Genomic DNA, 20,667 nt, shown 5'->3' on the forward strand with positions numbered 1-20,667 from the left:
AGAAGACTTTATGGGACGTCCTGCAAGACTCAGTCAACCTGATCCGTTTTCTCAGATAAATGCTCAACCTGATGCATGACAGCAGGACGTCTAAGTGAAGATCTAAAGTGTTCCCATTACAACAGACGCCCTGCGTCTCCCTGAGGTGCTGCCTGATTTAATCAGCGGGGTGAGACTCCTTCCAGAGGGAACCAACAGACGTCTCCATGGAAACCAGGGGGAGGAGGAGGAGGAGGAGGAGGAGGAGGAGGAGGAGGGGGGAGGACAAGAAGTACCTGCTGTCAGCTGTGTGTGAAGATCATGCCTATCACCATGGCAACTGTGGTTCATTTCCACCATTGGTCCCTCAGTGTGTTGTAGAAATGTCTGCACAGGTGGAATCAGTTACCTGCCGACATCCTCAGATCTCATCATCATAAAATATTCAAAGTTTGGTCCTGATGAAGATCTTTGTGTCACATCTGGCTTCCAAATACATCTGTGGTGGCTACTGCTCACCTCAGTCTCTGTTATGATAACACGAACCATGAGATTTGTATGAGCTCCTGTGTCTTAATGTGCACACGGTCTTTTTCATTGTTGGATGTTTGGAGGTCAAATGTGCATAAATGTTGATTCAAGGTTCCGTTCAGGTTATGAAGCAGAAAATTTGTGCACAGCTCGTCTCCTGAAAATGGAGGATAAGAAACAGGCGAGTGTGAAGCTGCTGAAAGAAATTCTCACAATGAAAAATCAGCTGTAGCCTCGTCCTGTGAAGATTAGTTATTCATCTCTTCAGAGGTGTTTGCTGCTCCTCCTCATCACAGCCAGCTGCTGGTTCTCTGCATGTGTGTAAGTACATAGAAGCTGAAATACAGTATGTACTGTAACTTTCTGTCGCCGTCAAAGATTATAAGATTCATCAATCTGCCAATCATCTGCAAAACGTGAAAGCGTGAAATGTGTCTGCAGCAGCAGGCTGAGACGACAGACCCAGCTGATCACTGTATGTACAGGTGTACTGTATGTATCCGGGGGCAGAGTGGGTCACCATGATGGTAAACGAACCATTCATCTAACAGAGCTGCAAAAACACTCAACTAAAGATCCACTGAAACCTTCCAGTTCCTGAATAAATGCTTGTAAAATCCCAGATGGACTTTTATGTCACACCATATGTTACCTGACGAGAAAACTACACTCTTTTTCAGAGGTGGAGGAAGTATTCAGATCCTTTACTAATAATAACAGTAATAATACCACACTGTGAAAATAGTAAAAGTATGTATGTATCATCAGGAATCAGCAGAAAATCCCCCAAACTGCATGTGAGGTTTTTACCTGAAGAGGACACTAAACCTGGTCTTCTACACTACGAGTAACTGTACTTTTTTCCATCATGGTGTCGGTACTTTTACATTGGAGGACTCTCTGGAGAGAGAATCCTGAACAGTAGTAATCTCAGTCAAGTTAAGGTTGAAATTGGAGTAAACCGAACCTGATTAGCAGATCACACGACTGTCTCAAATTGTTGTGGCTTGACATGTGTACACCTCAGTCTGAGTCCTTTCTGTTTTTGATTTACACATTCACCACAGAGGTCGCCCAGCGAAGGGCATGCAAAGCAGCTGTTTGATACACAAACAGCAGCATGGCCGAGGTCGCTGGGGTGGAAAAAACCCACAACGAGTGAATGAAATACATTCATATGAGAAGTGCTCTTTTTTTGGGGGAGATAAACTACAACACATTCCTCTGGGCATTGATCCAATCATAGAACAAATGTAAACTCGAGTCGCTGCAGGAAATCAGGTCACCACAAACCAGTAAACACTTCATCTTATTTTCACAGTCATCTTGTAGATGTGTGTTAGAAAATTGCTTTTCCGCCCCGAATTCTGCCGACACGGAGACGAGGAGCTAAAATGCTTGATCTGAACAGCCTCTTTTCATGCCGTTGCCATGGCAACAGAGGAGAGAATATCCTCACTGCCATGTGTGGTGTTCGGCACGTGTTTGAGCGTGTGTTCGATTTGAGTGTCTGAGGGGGTCTGTGAGCGTCTGTGAGCGTCGTCAGAGCTCCAGATCAAAGGTTTTCTCTGCAGTCCTTCGACCAATCAGAGCTCTTCATCGTCTACACCCCTTTGACATCTCACTGAAAGAACGTAGTACCAATACAAGTACAAGTACTCGCCGTTCTGCCACACTTACTTCTAATGACTCAGTTTAGTGGCCAACTGTAGTACTGATCCAGTACTCGACCTAGTATCGACCAAAAATCTAGAACTAACTGTAGTAGCTCCACTTTGAAATCCAGTACTTACTTTAATACGATCATAGTATTAATTGTAGAGCGTACTGCAGTAGTATTATTCATACTAACCTCAGTGCCAAATCTATTACTCACGCTAGTATCAGCCCCAGTATTAACTCTAATACTAATACTAGCTGATGCAAGTGCCCGCTCTAGCACCAGTCCTAGTAAGTACATTTACTCAAGTACACATTTGAGGTACTTGTTCTTTACTACTTGTATTTTCTTTTCACGCTACTTTCTACTTCTGCTCCGCTACATCTTAGAGGGAAATATTGTTCAGCTTTAGCTATAAATTAAACTCCAACAGTTTATACAAGTGCTGGAAGGATTAGTCGATAAATCGATTAGTCGATTGACAGAAAATGTATTATTTTGATAATCATTTCATGGTTTGAAGATTTGCTGCTTTTCCTTTAAATGATTTTAATAATTGTAATGTTTTGTTAATAATGTTGGACAAACAAACAGCAGTGTGAAGGTGTGAACTTCGTCTAAGCTGTCAGGTTAATATGTTTTGTTTTTACTCAGCAGCTCTCTAACCGTTCAGGGTAGACGAGAAGAAAAGGGGAGTTTCTGTTTGTTTGCTGTTAATCTCAGTGTTACGTGGTTTCAGAGGGAAGCTGGTCGTCTCGTCGCCCTCGTGTTTGCTTCTTTGTTAACTCACTGGATGTTGGTCGCACCTCTATATTTAGAGCTTGTTATCTGATGCTGCGTCCCTCCTTGTCCCTCCACGTCACCACCTCCTCTTCATCATTTCACAGTCTTTCAGGACAGTGTTAATGCGACACACAGTACATTAAAAACATCACGTTGCAGCGGATCTACCTGCAGAATAAATCTGATCAGAAATATTCCAATTGTTGTTGTTTGACATTTTTCCCTCCGACCTTCCAGGCCAATAATGATGATGTCAGAGAATTTGGAGCAGAGTGATGATGTCAGCGTCCTGACCCCCCATGAGGTGGAGCCCCCCAGGGAGGAGGATGGGCACTGCCCCCTGCCCTTCAGGTGAGGAGCTGCAGTTTAACCACAAACACCAAGCAATCAGAGGGATGCAACCTGACGAAATAAAAGAAATATTCAAACTAAGATGATTTTTGTAGGCAGGATTAGGAGCGGGGGTACGGCTGTTGAGGTTGTTGTAAGTCGATTAACTTTAATTATTTGATCGACCTGACAAACGTTAAATGCTCCCAGCAACCACGAGTGCAAACAAGTTTATAAGTCTTCCACACGGGGCAAATATCAGTATATGAGTGTTAGTGTTCCAGGAATATGTGAACCATGTGTGCTGTGTGTCACCGCTGCAGCTCCAACTGCTGACTGTGTTGATAAGCAGCCAAACTACAATAACTTCCTGTTGTTTTTAGAGTACCTGCATGCACCTGTCCCTTTCGTATCTTAATATTTGATTAGTTTAGGTACATTCTTTAAAAATATGTTATTTTGTTGGCAGCTTATACATATGAGGAGCATATCTGGCAGTAGAAAACCCCGAAAGGAAAGCAACCTCCATGACTTCTGGTGTAGGGCTCGACCACTTGCTTAAAAATGCAAATACAAATGTAGATATTTTTGTGACGAATAAAGCTTTGTGTTACTTTGTGTTATGAAATACTTCCTGGCACATGTTACGATCTCAATATGGTCACCGGAAAGAGAAGCAGCGCTCAGTTTTGATCTGAGGAAGCAGATGTGGTCAGGCTGCAGGTGGAAACCTCCAGCAGCTGCTGGAGGTGGACAAGGCTCACAGCTGGAGCACAGATGAATCCAGATGTTGTGGACAGACAGTGGCGTCCACACGCTGAGTTAACCTGCATGTTGGTGCAGGAAGGCTGCCGGAGACTCAGTAATACATGATACCAAGTGTGAACAAACGTCATGTGGATGATTCACTTCAAGAACCCTCCCTCCTCGTAATCAACCAACTCCCTCATTAGTCCTGACAAAGTGTGTGTGTGTGTGTGTGTGTGTGTGTGTGTGTATGTGTGTGTGTGTGTGTGTGTGTTGGGGTGTTTGGCAGGAGATGAAAGCTGAGGAGACGTGCAGGACAGACAATACACATAGAGGGAAAGCCTCACTGTCTCTCTCACTGCTCTGTTATTCCTGTCACGTACAAAACAAGCTGCAGGAGAAGCTGCAGAATCAGAAGCTGTGTGTGTGTGTGTGTGTGTGTGTGTGTGTGTGTGTGTGTGTGTGTGTGTTTGAGTGTGTGTTTGCCTGCAGCACGTGCAGTCAGCTCACGTTTCCAGGCAGCAGAGCTCAGAGAGAGACAGAGAGGCTGATGGGAAGGAGGTGTGTGTGTGTGTGTGTGTGTGTGTGTGTGTGTGTGTGTGTGTGTGTGTGTGGTGTAAAGCCTTAATTCACTTCTGCTGACACGGACCTAATGTTCCCTTAAAACCCACAAACAACCGCACACTGAAGGCCGGGACACATCAGGACCTGCGTGTTTAACAAACTGTTGCTGAAGTTCAGTCGGACTGAATTCATATTTTTTTGGGAATCATGCAACAAAAACACAAAGCAAACTCCTGATAAATGATGTTGTTGAGCTTGAAAGAGAGTCTGAAAATAAATTTCTGGGAGTGATAATAGATATTAAAGTGTGCTGGAAACATAAATTACATAAAAGCAGCAATTTCAAAGTCAACTTAAGGGTTTTCTAAATCAATTTTCATTATAAACCTGATACTGTTCCCTTATAGCTGCATATATAACTTACCGTGTAAAAGTCTGGGCAAATACATATAAAACAAATACAATATATACAAATATCAGATTTTCATGCATCAAAAGAGACATAAACAAAACTTCTGACCATGAACCAACAAACTCTGTTTATTAAATTAAAGTCTTGATTTTAAAACAACTCAAATCATGTATCAAGTTAAAAATCAATTACCCGAAAGTGTCCAAAGTTAGCAAACACCTCCTCTGCTGTTATATGACTCTAGTACTTCTATTATGAAGTACTCAACATGAGATACTGTTGAGTATTTTCAGTCTTCAATAACTAACAAAAGGCCAGGATGTAAACAGAACAGTGGGGAGAGCGTAGAGGGAAGCTGTGGGAGCCATTGTGACTGACTGGCATTAGCCCCGTCAGGCTGGCTAGCGACTTAATTGTTAGCTCACCAGCTAGCCCTGCGAGAAGTCACCAAACTTCCCGCCCCACACTGTTTTCACGTGGACGAGTGCGACCGCCGCTGAACAATCCAGTTTAGTTTTATTTAGTAGAAGCTCAGAAACAACGTGGCTTTAAAAAACTTTCAAAACATCCGTTTTAAATGATTAAATCCTCACTAGTGAAAAAGTGGACGGCGTAGGATGACGAAGCCTTGAACGTTGTCCAGTACGAACAGGCATCTTTTCCTGTGAATCCATTTGAAGACACTTTCAATCCCGTGCAGGACGAATAACAATGGAAACTACTATACTGTAGAGGGGCAATTAAAAAATGGGGTTTAATAAAATGTAAATCATCATCTTCTAACTTTGAACGGCTGAGACTGACGAGAACATCCAGACGTGTCCGTCTGTCCCACCACGCTGCTGACCTCATGATGGCTGCACTTTTTAGAAAACAGTCAGCTCAACCCTGTTTGACACGTAAACAACAGTTTTCAGATCCGTCTGTCTGAGTGTGAACACGGCCTCTTTCTCTGCTCCAGTTTTCACATTCAGGCTGAAACTGTTTGCATAATTAGTTCTTTTATCTGTGTGTGTGTGTGTGTGTGTGTGTGTGAGTGTGTGTGTGTGAGTGAGAGAAAACCATGTCTGCCTCCCAGTAGCTCCTGTGGACAATCACTCCTTTCATACACCCACACACACACACACACACACACACACACACACACACACACACACACACACTGAACTCCATGAAACTAAAACCAGTGGCTGATGGGAATTTTCACATCATTTCTATTTTATGTTCTTCACATTTACACTATTGATACTAATACTACTACTAATGATGATGATAATAGTCTGATCGTTGACCTGCTCTGTGTTCAGTGTTTGTCAGTTTTTATTTTTGCATGAACTTCATGTTGATTTGCTTCCTTGTCATGACTCCATTTACATGAACATCTTCCATGAAATCTAATGCAAATAAGTTTGCGTGTGTGTGCGTGTGTGTGTGTGTGTGTGTGTGTGTGTGTGTGTGTGCTTCAGTAAAAACAGATTTTTAAATGTATTAAAAAGGTTGACCTCAGGATGAGAGCAGGAGTCCGGATGGATGAGGAGAGACACGACAGGTGGAGAAACATCTGTACAACCCTTTTATTTGTTTTTATGGAAACAGTTCAAGTTATAATACAGAAGATTTTCATGATATCAAAGCGCATTTTTGATGTTACACATGGTCGGCATTTTTCCAGCAACAGCCGCGCATTGTATTTGCATTCTGTTATTGCCTCTCTGTGTAGCTTTCATTAACAACATATAGGGGTCATGTTCTGTGTATTTTGTATTTTTATATCTGGTCATTTTAGAAACCTTTGGGTAATTAGGAAAAACATAGTTGTATTTTATAGACAGATTCTACTTTTTTCGACTCAATATATACGAATTTGACTACTTTAGGCCAATGAAACACAGGATAGAGTAGGTGAAAAAGGTCAAACTGAACAGCTGCTGTGTCGACTGAAAATGATGTCGACGTGATGAACGTGTCACTCTGTAGTGCTGATGGGCACTAAAACAAAACAAAACAAAAAAAAAACCCTTCCCCCCTCAAGCAGAAATCGCCTAACATGAACACCTTGTCAGGCTGAAAAAATGAAGTGGAACATAATAGTAACGGTCATTTAAACTTAATTGAACAACAACATACGTATCGTTTATAACTTGTATTATTAAAACACACTCGTTGTTACCACCATTGTCCACAGGTGTCGCCAATTCACCCAGGACTGAAAACACAATGATTATAACTTTAAAGAAGAATAAACCGTGGTCCCTGTTCATCCACAAACTGCAGTATTTCAGTAAACTGGCTGGTTAGCCTCTCAGACAGCCGCTGGTTTTGATCTGCTGCCGTCACAGCGTGTCATGTGTGCAGCCTGTCTGTTGGTCGACGCATCAGTGTCACATTTATCTGTGGTCACATTTACATCCTCACATTCACGAGGCCCCTGAAAACACGAGGAAACAGTGTGATTAACCTTCTGCATGATGTAATGATATGACAGCTGCACCTAAGGAGTGAAGCACTTTTGTTATTATTGTTATTTTGTATGATTTTTTTGTTATTAAACAGAGTTCGTCAAAGTGAGTGTTTGAGTTTGTCTCTGCAGTCGAAAACATTCAGTTATTCTGACAAATTCATCCTCAGTTTCTCTAAAAATGTTACACAGTAAAACAAAATCTTTGTGTTCTACAATATAAATATCATGGACTGACCCTCGGCAGGTAAAATTAAAAACCTTGAAGCAGTATTAAATCTTTAAAATAAATTCCCTGATTTGATTAAAGTGACAGAATTTTCCTCCTAATTCACTGTTGAGGTTTTCTACCTCGAACGTGAATTGAAAGTTTAAAAAAGTTGTTATTGTTATTTCTGGAGCTTTCACACACATGGTCCTCCTCAGCGGATGGCAAGCAATCTTCATTCATAACATTCTTGTTCCCCTTAAACCCCCTGAAACCTTTGGTATTTCTCTGTAACGTCACATATTTATGACGAAATAATTAAAACAGAAAAAACATACTTAGTTATTTATTGTTATTGTAATTGTTATTATTATTATTGAGTTAAATAATAAATAAAAGTCTGAGAGTGCAACACTGCCACAAAAACCCACAAACTTTCATCAGAGCCCCCCCTCAAACCAGCTCTGTGGAGGACTGCGTCTGTCTTTGGTCCAGACTGAAATATCTCAACAAGTATTGGATGGATTGTGATGAAATCTGGTTCAGACATTCATGTTCCCCTCAGGATGAACTGTAATAACTTTGGTGATCCTCTGACTTTTCATCTAGCGCCATCATCAGGTCAACATTTTCATGTGTCCAATACTTTGGTTTATGACCAAATATCTGCAGAACTAATGACCTTCCCATCAGCCTCAGCTGCACTTTGTGTTTACTGTTAATTAGCTAATGCTAGCATGATAACACGCTAAACTAAGATAGTAAACATTATACCTGCTTAACATCTGCTTGTTAGCATTGCCATTGTGAGCATGTTAGCATGCTGACGTTAGCACTAGGAGCTGCTTGCAGGACTGTAGACTCCCAGTCTGTTCACTCATGAAGAAGGAGTCTTCATGCCACACAACTTGGCTCTTATACCTTCATATATATTTCAGTTTCCCTCTGTTATCCAATTAAAGAGAGAACGTCCTGCTGGTTCACTTTATTCCATCAAGTAAGAATGCTGTATTCTCACAACACAATGCAGGAAATGCTTCAGACCTCCCTCCTCCCTGCGTTACATTATTTTTGCTGCATCATTTCTGTCTTCTGTGAAGCTCTCTCTGTGTGGTCTGCCATATTATAAACACTCTCCATGTTTATAATATGTTTCTTAACAAATCCCAGGTTCTTGCATGTTTTTTTGTATTTTTGTACTTCTTGCACATATTTATTCTACTTTTGTAATCCAATATGTTTTTTTTTATATTGGGAAAAAAACTTTTTTACCAAGATTTTGACACATTACAGTTTCTTTGGGTCAGAAAATGAAGTTTTTCTTAATCTTAAAAACTCCAGCCTGGAGCTGGTTCTCGATACCCAGCACTAAACCACACTCCTCACTGCTGATGTTCTGGTCTCTCCTGCTGCAGAAACTGTAGTTTTTGTCTATTCTGACAGAATCTGATGTGATGTGATGTGATGTGATGTGTCCTGCAGGCTGCAGCTGATCGACGACCTGTCCTACGAAGATGTGAAGAAGTGTTACAGAGGATCAGTGAGTCCTTCACTCAACAATACAAACACTCAGCAAAACAATGTGAACTGACCTAAAAATGACGACATGTCAACACTGCTGAGCTCTGAGCACACCACACCTACAGATGCATGTGGCTGATATAAAACCACACACTCACACACACACACACACACACACACTCAGCTCTGTAGTTGTTTTCAGTAGTCCAGAGATGACGACAGGACAGCAGGAGTCCTTTTAAATCTTTTTTTAAAGTCTCTGCAGAAGTTTCCGGCGTCTGTCTCGTCTCCATGGGAACACGGTCAGGGGTGTGTGTGTGTGTGTGTGTGTGTGTGTGTGTTGGGTTGGGGGTCTGTTTCAGCAGACAGAAAACAGAAAGTTACAGTCTACCATCAGACATTAACATTAACCAGGCTGGAGTCGCAGTTTTCGTCCCTCTTAAATGAGGATCTGAGGAGCAGACGTAAATAGAGCCCAGATGGGATTTACAGGAGCCACCAGGAAGGTTTTGGTGGGGAAAAGAGAACTTCCTATTTATTCTTCAGAGAGCTGCACTGTATCAATGAATAAGAAATTCTGATATAATTAACAATGAACAAAAATCAGATTTTTAGAAAGAAAAGTCGAGCAATACTTGTATCATTCTGTAGCAAACAATCATTCAACTTGAATTTTGAACATGACTGTGATTGTTGAAGCTCACTACAGGATGCAGCTGCACTCTTCTGTCTTGTGCATCATTTCTTAGTAAATCTGGCCCTGACTGATGAATTCTGTATTTATGAACTTTGCTTCCTTAATGTGTCCTTGAGGCGCTGTGCAGTTTGGCTGTGTTATCATACTGGATCCTGTTCATTTGGATCTGACCTTACAATGTTTTAAATAATGTATCAGGCTCCTCAGAAACTCCAGTATCAAGAGAGACACAACTTCATTTTTTAAAACGTCTTTAATGTCAAAGTTGCCAGTTTGACCCAAATGTTCAAACTGGCCTCAGGGGCTTCAGATGGAGAAGGCGTCTAGCTGCTGCTGCTGCTGTTTCTGTTGTTTTAGTCTTTGTTGTTTCAGACAGGAAGAGGAAGGAAGGAAGTCACCGTCTCAGAGAATAAAGACACACAGGTGTATGAGGGGGGTTTAGATCATGTAACATCTGACCCACATATTAGGAACCAAAACAATACTGAGGCAGAATATTCCAGAAAGTAGTGGTTTAGTTTGTAGTCAGCTGAGATGGAAGAAGTATTCACATCCTTTACTAAAGTAAAAGTACAGCAAAATATATTTAAAGTGGATATACAGCACATCAGTCCACTCAAAACTAGAGAATAGCTCTCAGACATCTGGCATATAGTGATATATATTGATAATAGGACAGATATGACTAATATATACATTTGTATTTAACTTTATTTAATCGGATTGTGAGACAGAGATCAGAGAACAAGACTGGGAGTGAGGAATATTCATAGTCAGGAATATCTACGGTTTAGTATTATTAGATTGTGTGGCTGCAAGATTTAAATGAGAGAAGAGATGTGAAGTCGATTTAACAGTAGAGTTTTGTAGATAAATATCACAAGCTAATTATTTCTTCTTCTCAGTGAGGAAGTCCATCCATCCTCATCAACCTTCTTATACCTCTAGCTGTTTATTCTGTATATAATGTCTAACTATTAGCATTACTTGTACTTATACCTGCATTGTATATTTTATACTTACCGGCACTTCCTACTGTAACTGCTGCACACGTTCATACTGTACATATCTTAGCGTATTCATATCTACTCCTTATTGTTATTTATATATTACCTCTATACATATGTACATTAAACCAAATGCCTAACTTTTGAAAGAGTGATACAGGTAACAATTAAAGTTTGAGTGGCAGGACAGTCAGAGACACTGATGGATGTGTGGAATAAAATCTGCATAAAAACTGAAGTACTGATTAGGAGGAATAATGTTATTTCTGTATTATGTAAATGATAATGGGCCAAGGATAGACCCATGTGGCACCCCATTACTGTGCACTGCAAGTTCTCCTTGTAATTATGATTTTCAGATAATTTATTATATTTATTTCAACCATATTCTCCCAGTGCTAGGCTTGAGTGGCACTAAATTACATAATTATTAATTACAGAAACATAAACAGCTGAATCTGTCTGTGACTAACTCTGTTAAAAATCAATAATCTGTTCCTCCACAGACTGTCAGCAAGTACAACTCTCAGTACCACAAACTGTTCCAGACCGTCCCTAAAGAGGAGATCCTGATGAAAGGTACATGGAAAGTAGCAAAACACGCTTTCATAAAGTTTTAAGATTGTTTTCATTTACTCAAGAAATGGAGCAGCTGAAAATAGGTCCTTGATTCTTGTCCTTAATCCTTGATTTTAAATTATTCTGTTGTTTATCGTCAGGATTGTTGAGTCTTGTGGTGTTCATGGATGTCAGATGTTATGGGGGTTTTTTTTGTTTATATGGACCCCAGGAAGAGTAGCTACTGTTGTTGTTACTTTAGCTAATGGGGATCTAAACAAACAAACAAACTGACAGGATAGATGTTTCACCACAGCTGCACTGTCTATCAGCTGGTGTTAGCTCATATGTGCTGTATGTTGTTTCTATTGGAACAGTTTTTATATTTGTTTCCAGCTCCTGATTTGATCAGAGATGCAGTAAAAAGTCAACCGTCTCTCTTCCTGTCTCCCTGCTCTCCTCTTCTTCTTCTTCTTCTGCAGTGTATTCGTGTGCGTTGTTGAGAGACATCCTGCTGCAGGGACGACTCTACATCTCCAGGAACTGGCTGTGTTTCTACGCAAACCTGTTTGGTAAAGACATCAAGGTCAGCTAAGAATTAACTCCCATTACATAAATGGTGAAATAATAATATTAGTTTACTTGTGTGTGTGTTTAGTTAGTCAGCCAAGTTTAGTTCTGCTGTTCTTTCAGCGAAGTTATAAGTTGTTTTTTTTCAGTTAAAACCTTACAACTCGTTCTTGTCCTTAAAACAGCTTCATATTTGTCCAGTGAGGAGAAATGGTAAATGACCAACATACTGTACATGCATACATGATCCCCATATGACTCCACTGAGTCAACTTGTGTATGTTTGTGTTTGATCTAGACATTTGTTTATTCTGTTGGCCCAGAGTCCAGGTGAAAGGTCATGCACCTCAGTATCAGTGCTTGTAATGTGATTTATTTATTGTAAAACAGCAACAGGCAACAGGAAGTGATTTTTCTGACTTTCACACCAAAATGTAGAATTGAAATATTTTTCTTTTCTGAACCTGCAGGTCTGTATCCCAGTGGTGTCAGTTCGGCTGGTGAAGAAACACAAGACGGCCGGTCTGGTGCCAAACGGCCTGGCTATCACCATGGACACCGGACAGAAGGTACCACACAGTACTAGTACACACCAAAGACACCACATTATTACACATATAGGTGCTTACTGCGTAGTTCTGAGGGAGTATACTGACAGTTTAACAAAGCAGCTGACACAGGTATTCCTAAAGCTATGTGCTTGCTTCTCGTGGGGTATTCATAGAGGTATATACACTTTATATATAACCTGGTTTCTGCCTGTCTGTCTGTCTGTCTGTCTCTCTGCAGTATGTATTTGTGTCCCTGCTGTCCAGAGACAGTGTCTATGACGTCCTCAGGAGGATCTGCACTCACCTGCAGGTTTGTGGATCGTCTCCATCTATTCTCCTGATAAACAGATGAGGGGAAGTGTTCAGTATCAAAATCAAGTCACCGTCAGCCAATCATGTTTAACACCTGACTCACCCAGCACAAACAGAGGTCGATAACTCCTGTTGATATTACAGAATGTATTCCAGTTTCATCCTGACCTCCCACCTGACTGTTTCTCTGTTCGTAGGTGAACGGGAAGAGTCTGAGTCTGAAGCAGTACCTGGAGGAGCCCAGCTCTCTGTCTATGGTAACAGCACATTCACATTAAACTGCATTTATATGTCAACCAACTACATCACATTACCTTTATACAGCCCCTAAAGAGCAGCACACTTGAAAATGTTACTTCAGTAAACGTATGTAAGTATAATCAAGAAAATGTGCTTAAAGTATTAAAAGCAGTAAAATGTCCCCTGTGATTGTTATACTATTATATATTATATCATTACATTATTATTACTCATGCATTAATGTAAAATCAGGATTTTACTGCTGTTGGTTGAGGTAGAGCTCATTTTGAACTATTTTGTATCTGACCGAAACTGATGATTATTTTCATTATGGATTAATCTGCTGATTTACTTAATGAAAGAAGTTTTTTTCAAAGTTAGATTGTCTAAACACAAGCAGCCGTACAATAACTTAACCTAAATAAAATAAAGTCTAAAATTTCTATGATTTAAATCAGAAACTATCTGATCAAAGAACAAGTAAAGAAAACGACCAATTGAACCATTTCGTGCCAACTTTTCTTACTTCAGACAATTACTTGATTAATCCGCATCTATTTTGATTATCGATGAATTGTTTTGACATTTGAAGGTTTCAGCTTCTCATATGTGAGGATTTGCTGCTTGTCTTTTTATATTTTATATATATCTTTATATTTTTGATATATCTGAATATCTGTTCGGACAAAACAAGCATCTCGAGTTCTGGGAAATTAAAATTTTTCACTATTTTTTAACATTTTATAGACTAAGATTAAGATTCGATACCCAGTCCTGCTCTGCATATACATATTGACTAATACAGGAAGGAGGGAAACGTGTGCTGTTGGATGTGGATGAGATATAAAAACAGCAGAAGCAGAAGTTACTCCTCAGCGTGACGATGATTGTTGTATTAGATATGAGTCACCAGTCAGTAAAACAGGCTTAGTGGAATACCAGAAGCTGTTGTTTTGGTCCCGCAGAGACCATCTGTGACCCCGTCATGCTCCCTGGATAAGAGGCTTTCCCTGCGTTGCCTTCAGGTTCTGCCTGAAATACTGTGCATTTGTCAGGGACTATTTTCAGTGGCGCATTAATCCACATTTGGTGGTTTAGTGAGTATTTGTGGCAGCAGGATGGTGTATGTGGGACTGAGTCTAAATAAACTACAGTGTGTGTGTTCATGGTAATGAAGGAACATGTCACCCAGTGCAACAGTGTGGCTCACTGATGTATTTTTAATAGTTTTTATGGCACAGAGGAAGAAGATATATCAGGCTGTGATACACACAACACTTGTTAGTCAATACATTCACTGTCGGTTTGAGTCTGAACATGAGATTTAATGACTATAATAAAATACTCTATTATTTGCAATGAATTATAGTAGTAGTCTGCACCGTAAACACTTCTAACACACCGATGTATCCTGTCCCAACACTGTACATCAAAAACTGCAGTATTCTCTTATTTTTGTTCTTGGATTGAAAGTTTGTCTTTTTTCTGTCTTTCCTCTTCGTCTCTCTGTCAGGACGAGTTTCCAGAGGTGTTGAAGTGGAGGAGGAAGCCCTCGCTCCCCGCCGTCTCCTCGTCTCTCCCTGACCTGCTGGGGAACTCCTCCCCCAGCCTCACCGCAGACGCGCCCTTCAGCACGCACACGCTTACCGGTAGGCCCACCCACCTGTCGATCAACAGTCACAGGAAATCCTGCTGTTTACAGACAGTGAGATGCTGAGACTCTTTTAATATGCAGCGTAATCTGTGTTTCCTTGTGTGTGTGTGTGTAGACAGCAGTTTGGAAACAGAGAAGATCCTGCTGACAGAACCAGTACCTGAACTGGGTCACATGGAGTACCAGCTGCTGAAACTCTTCATCCTGCTGTGAGTCCCACATTAACCAGAAAATACACAGAACATTACACACAACACACAGAAACAGGCAGAATTCTCCAGAAAACTTCAGAAAACACGCAAAAAGTTGATGAAACTACGAAGCCCCCAAATGTGTTTAATCTTGTGCACATAAGATAATAACACAAATATCCTCATTCAAAACTTCAAACTCATAAATGTATCATCCCAAAAACATCCAGGATGTAACGAGAAACACAGAGAGAACAGCAGAGGTTGTGTTAATATTAGCATCAGTATTAGTAGTGTTATTAAGTCTGAGGTGTGTTTACAGTCTCCTGTATTTTCCAGCTTTGTCTCAGATCTCTAAACTGAAAAACTGAAATATATTTTATTTTTGGTGTGTGCTGCCACCTGCTGGTTGATGTTCTGTATAGCAGCTTGTTCATATAGCCACATGCAAAAATACAGGAGGGCACTGCAGTCTCACTTTAAAGTGAGACTATATATTAGTCTGTTGTGTCTCTCCATGCAGATAGTTTTGGTTTTATTTGTCCAGGTTTTGAGATATCTGTCTCCACCCAAATACAACAGAGAGGAATTAAGTTTTGTGTGTGCCGCTGTCTAATTTACTAGGACGTTTAGTGTAAAGAGCTATGAAATTAGCTTGAAATACACTTCAAATTAATAAAGTCAAATTAAATGCCAAGCTAGCTAACCTGTAGAGTCTTTAGTCGTTTGTCTGAAGTCAAGTATAAACAATATACAGTATGTGAAGAATAAAGTATCTATTAATACATTAATAATAAATAATGTTTACTGGGGTTTGAATTAAATTGAAGGAAATGTGTCTAAGTACAGCATCAGAGCTGCTAGCATGACTGCAGACTCTTGGTCTGGTTCCCTTTATAATTAGTTATTAATGACAAATATCTTTCCAGGAAATTATTAGGTAATAACAGATCAGTAAAATAAAGCATTACCACAAACCCGACAGCAACATGTCTTTCCAGAAACAGTGTCAGTGTTTCTTAGACATGGAGACACGTTGGCACATGAAACCAAAACTATCTGGCTTAAAAACCACGAGCAGAAAGTGAGATTATTCGTTTTATATGGTGGCCCTCCAGGCTGCGGTGCCTGTTTGATAAAAGACGCTTGTGTCTCCAGCCACATGTCTCAGAAATGTAATAAAAATGATTATTTATCTATGTGACAGAAAGCAAGAGGCCTTGAACTTTTGACTGTAACAGTTCATTGATACATATTATGTCAAAAAGTGTGCAGCTTCACTCAGTGGAATAAACTGTTTCCTCTGTGTGTATCTAAACACAGTTACTGTGTTAATATTACATCACTTTGATCAGGTTTGGCCTCCTTTAACTTTAGTAAGTCTTTTTTGTCGTAGCGTGCATATTTATTGATATATTATTGGTGTAATTTCTGTTTATCTACCTGTCTGTGTCCCTCAGTGTCTTCCTGTTGGTCCTGTCGTCCTGCTATCTGGCCTTCAGAGTTTGTCGTCTGGAGCAGCAGCTGAGCTTCCTGAGCAGCCAGCCGACACTGAGAGAGAGGTACAAACACACACACACACACACACACACACAAATGTACACATTTGTAAGGACACTCGTTGACATTTCCTAGCTGCTAAACCTAAAAAAAATTTAATTTTAAAGCAACAGTTCAACATTTTGGGAAATACACTTCTTTGCTTTCTCCCTGACAGTGACATGATCTGACGTCTGTGTGTTCAGTACTGAGCTGGAGTCAGGGCGTGGTTAGCCTAGCTTAGCATAAAGACTGGAAGCAGGGAGAAACAGCTAGCCTGGCTCTGTTAGCTGACTTCTCTTGATTGCTAAAGTCTATCGTCACAGAAGAGAAAGCCAGGGCTGCAGTGGAGTGTACATTCATTACAACATCGCTGTAAAAGAGGAGATATGTTGTAACTGTATTCTAAATGCGGCTGCTGAAGAACAGATTCTTCTGAAACGCTTCCAACCGGAAACTTTAAAGAAAACATTAAAGCAGGTTTTGTTTTTTTCATCCCTTAAAAGATTATCTGTATCGTTAGCTAACTTATAGTATTGTATTTTTAATGCTTTTGAAAGAATAATTTTATAAAGTAACTAAGTACATTTACCTGACCTGACTTTGACCTTATTTTTGTTATTTCCATTCTATCCTATTTTATACTTCTACTGCACTACATACGGTACTAGTAGTATACAAAGTCTCAAAAATAAGCTCCACATTGAGGGACTCTAACATTAAAATGCTCTTATATCATTCTGTTTTTATCACTAACAAATACATGTAATATAATCTATAATAATATAACACTGTGAAAGGAGCCATTATGCATAATAAGCACTTTTGCTTTTGATACTTTACATTTTGAAGGACTTTTACTAGTAATGGAGTATACTTATACTAATGCATTTCTACTTTTACTAAAGTAAAGGATCTGAGTACTTGTTCCACTGCTGTATATGTAAGTAAGAGCATTGAAACAGAAAAGGAGCTGCAGGATCTTGTTTTGTACCACAGGAAATGAATCGATGGGTTGTACCAAAATGAAGTTTAACAGAGTTATTTAAACGCTTTTTTCCTTTCTCCAGGTGTGGAGAGGTGCCCTGCTGGCTGGCCAATCAGAGGACAGGAACCTGATGCTGAAGCCAATCGGGGAGTAAAGAAGAAGAGATCTGCACTTACATAGACTTCCCGTTAGGGGGCGGCGGCGAGAGGAGGCGGCTCTCAGGAGGAGACAGACGACTGCAGCGGCAGTCAGCAGCTGAACTCTGACCCCGCCGCGACCTGGTTACCATAGAGACGTCACAATAGTCAACAGACACAGTAGACTGAGCTCTGACCTCTCAGGACAAAGTGTCTGAGTGGACACGTAGAGGTCACGTGGAGGTCAGGAGGCTGGAGAAATGACAACGAACTGTAACATAACTGAGATGTAGATTTTTCCTGTGAAGCAGACTGAAATCACTGGTGTGTGTGTGTGTGTGTGTGTGTGTGTGTGTGTGTGTGTGTGTGTGTGTGTCTTATACTAATACCCACTGACTGTTAGGTCTGTGTGAGTACTTCAGGTTAAACATGTTTTTATGCAGACACTGTTGGATGTGATGAGACAGGAGTTGGAGTTGGGAGGAGCTGCTGCCTCCTGGATAATGTAAACATCATACAGGTTTATGTTCTGATCACCAGTTTGAAATATTTCACCCATGAGCCTCACCTGCTGTTGCTATGGAGAAGAAGCCAGTCAGGTGTGACAGTTACCGGTGCGCGTAACAGAATGTGAAGCTCTGTGATTGGACGTTTCCTGCCAAAGTGCACCTTGGGAGTCGTAGTTGACTCCTTCAGTTTTTATGTCCACAGTTTTTATGCCTGGTTGAATTATCAGTGCAAAAGACAACTGTGTTAGAAAATATTTGGCTCTTTGATAAAAAGACACAAACCCCAGGTAGAGATTCTACTACATCTCCCAGAAACATTGCTGTAAGAAACATCCACTAAAAAAGATGAAATATCTGTAGCTGCAACAGCACAACTTTCTTTATAAAGAAAGTTCTCAGTTTATAAACTTTTTTTCCATCACCACCCAGAACCTAAGTTAAAATATGTATATCTGATGGTTGTAACATCCCTCAGTAAGTATTATTAAATTATCCAGGAGTGTTGCTACGTTGAGAAACATTTAAGTTATTAATTAAAGAAAACTCTCAAATGCAAATTAATGTTCTTCCTCTGGAACCTGCAGCTCCGCCCACTTCACTGCTCTATAGTTGTTGTGTTTCTCTCGCCATTTTCATTCATATCTCATATCTAATATTAGAAGTCAGACTTTTAAAGATATACAAAGTGCCAGAATTTAGAATATCATCTGTAAAACACAAAAATCAGTAAAGGTCGACTCAGATTAAGTCTAATTGCTGCCTTAAATTCACAATGTATTCTGCGATATCATTTTTAATAATTATTAAGTGGAGAATTCAAGCCATTTTCCTCCTAAAAGGTTGAATGTTGAGAGTAAATCTGTCACTTCCCCTAAATGTGAACCTGAATCCTTCTGCACTTTTGAGATGATTTTGTTTTTCTGTGCCAAATCTGTGAAACGATGTGTTTGTATGACGGAAATGTTGATAAAGAACAGGTGATGATTTACCAGAGCTGGACTCCTGTGTAGAAAACACCTTGACGCTGCCTGTTGGAGAATAAATATACAGTAACATGTTAGTGCACGCGGTGGATCGATACGGCTGAAGTGAAGAGTTTATATGTGACGCGCTTACAGGCTGGAAAAGATGGAGGTAGGAGTTTTTTTGCAGGATGAGGAAGGACATGGTGCTGTTCAGATGTCACACTGGAGTTTCTCTTTCAACTCATATTGTAGTTCTGGCTGTAATACAAAAATCACTAATAAACACATTTCCATCTCCTCACTTGTCTTTAATTACAGTGAACATCAGATTATCATCACACACGTTGTCTCCTCGAATAGCATCAAAACATTCGTAGTGTTGCTCTAAATTCTTCCTGTGTGTTGATTAATCTCGTTCAGAAACCAACAACATGTTAGTCCGCCTCTCAACACTGTCTGACTTCCTGTCTGTGGCTCTCAGCTCCAAGCCCATTGGTTCCTACTGAAGACGTACATCTTTAAAAACACCTCACAAATATATATTTTCGTGTTTAAAAAGGCTCGGTAATTTCCTCGAACAGCAGCTCACTGTAGTTTCAAACAAACAGGAAATAGTGCATTTTTTGGGGGACTATTTTCAGCGGCGGATTAATCCACATTTGGTACTCCAGTGAGTATTGGTGGCAGCAGGACGGTGTATGTGGGACTGTGTCAAAATAAACTACAGTGTGTGTGTTCATGGCTCACTGATTTATGGCACCGAGGAAGAAGATATATCAGGCTGTGATACGCACACTTCTTAGTAGATACATTCACTGTTGGTTTGAGTCTGAACATTTGACTTGATGACAAGAAGAAAAATATAGAATATCACCAGAATGGTCCATCTTTTTCTTTTCATGCCAAATTAATGAATGAATGAATTAATAGGCAACTACTTTGATAATCACCACATCTCAGAGGGAAATATTGCACTTTTTACTTCGCTTCAATTATTGTGATAACTTTAGTTACTTTGCAGACATATTATTCTCATAACTTTGCTGCTTTTCCTTTTTATGATTGTAATAATTGTAATGTGTTGTTAATGATGTTGAGGTTTGGACTGTTGGTTGGACAAAACAAGCATTGTGAAGGTGTCACTTTGGGCTCTGGGTCATTGTGACGGCATTTCTCACTATTTTAAGAATTTTTACAATCAATCAATCAATGGAGGAAATAATCAGCAGATTAATCCATAATGAAAATAATCATTAGTTGCAGTCTGATACAATAGTTCAAAATGAGCTCCAGCTCAACCAACTACAGTAAAATCCTGCTTTTACATTAATGCATGACAAATAACAATAATGATAAAACATATAGTTTAACATGCTTTAATAGTATAACAGTCACAGGGGACAATTTACTGCTTTTAATACTTTAAGTAAATTCTCATTATACTTAAATACTCATTTGAAAAATCTACAATTAAACGCTTTAGTGACTAATTGAATGTGCAGTGTGGTGGTTGTCATGAAAATGACACTTTGCATGTGTGTATGTTTCAGTGTGAA

The 20,667-nt window shown here is 39.9% G+C and overlaps 1 protein-coding gene and 1 long non-coding RNA gene across 2 annotated transcripts; one reads left to right on the forward strand and one right to left on the reverse strand.

The window, feature by feature from the left end:
- Window positions 1–555: 555 nt before the first annotated feature.
- On the forward strand, window positions 556–17,631 carry LOC139287074 (GRAM domain-containing protein 2A). The gene is made up of 12 exons (XM_070908051.1): window positions 556–593; window positions 3,191–3,304; window positions 9,155–9,212; window positions 11,404–11,476; window positions 11,938–12,041; window positions 12,496–12,594; window positions 12,815–12,886; window positions 13,086–13,145; window positions 14,642–14,777; window positions 14,898–14,991; window positions 16,434–16,535; window positions 17,583–17,631. Exons 1-12 carry the CDS (start codon window positions 556–558, stop codon window positions 17,629–17,631), a joined length of 999 nt encoding a protein of 332 aa, XP_070764152.1.
- Window positions 14,339–16,507, reverse strand: LOC139287075 (uncharacterized). Its single transcript, XR_011597394.1, has 3 exons — window positions 16,417–16,507; window positions 14,943–14,989; window positions 14,339–14,791 (listed from the first exon to the last, which is right to left on the reverse strand). It is a non-coding gene; the product is annotated as an uncharacterized lncRNA (long non-coding RNA).
- Window positions 17,632–20,667: the final 3,036 nt, after the last annotated feature.

This window comes from Enoplosus armatus, chromosome 6, assembly GCF_043641665.1.
Source record: "Enoplosus armatus isolate fEnoArm2 chromosome 6, fEnoArm2.hap1, whole genome shotgun sequence".
Lineage (NCBI taxonomy): Eukaryota > Metazoa > Chordata > Actinopteri > Centrarchiformes > Enoplosidae > Enoplosus > Enoplosus armatus.

Coding starts and splice junctions, on each gene's coding strand:
- LOC139287074 (XM_070908051.1), top strand. CDS start 556: ATGTGCACACGGTCTTTTTCATTGTTGGATGTTTGGAG. Junction 594..3,190: donor TCATTGTTGGATGTTTGGAG/GTCAAATGTGCA, acceptor CCGACCTTCCAG/GCCAATAATGATGATGTCAG. Junction 12,595..12,814: donor CCATGGACACCGGACAGAAG/GTACCACACAGT, acceptor GTCTCTCTGCAG/TATGTATTTGTGTCCCTGCT.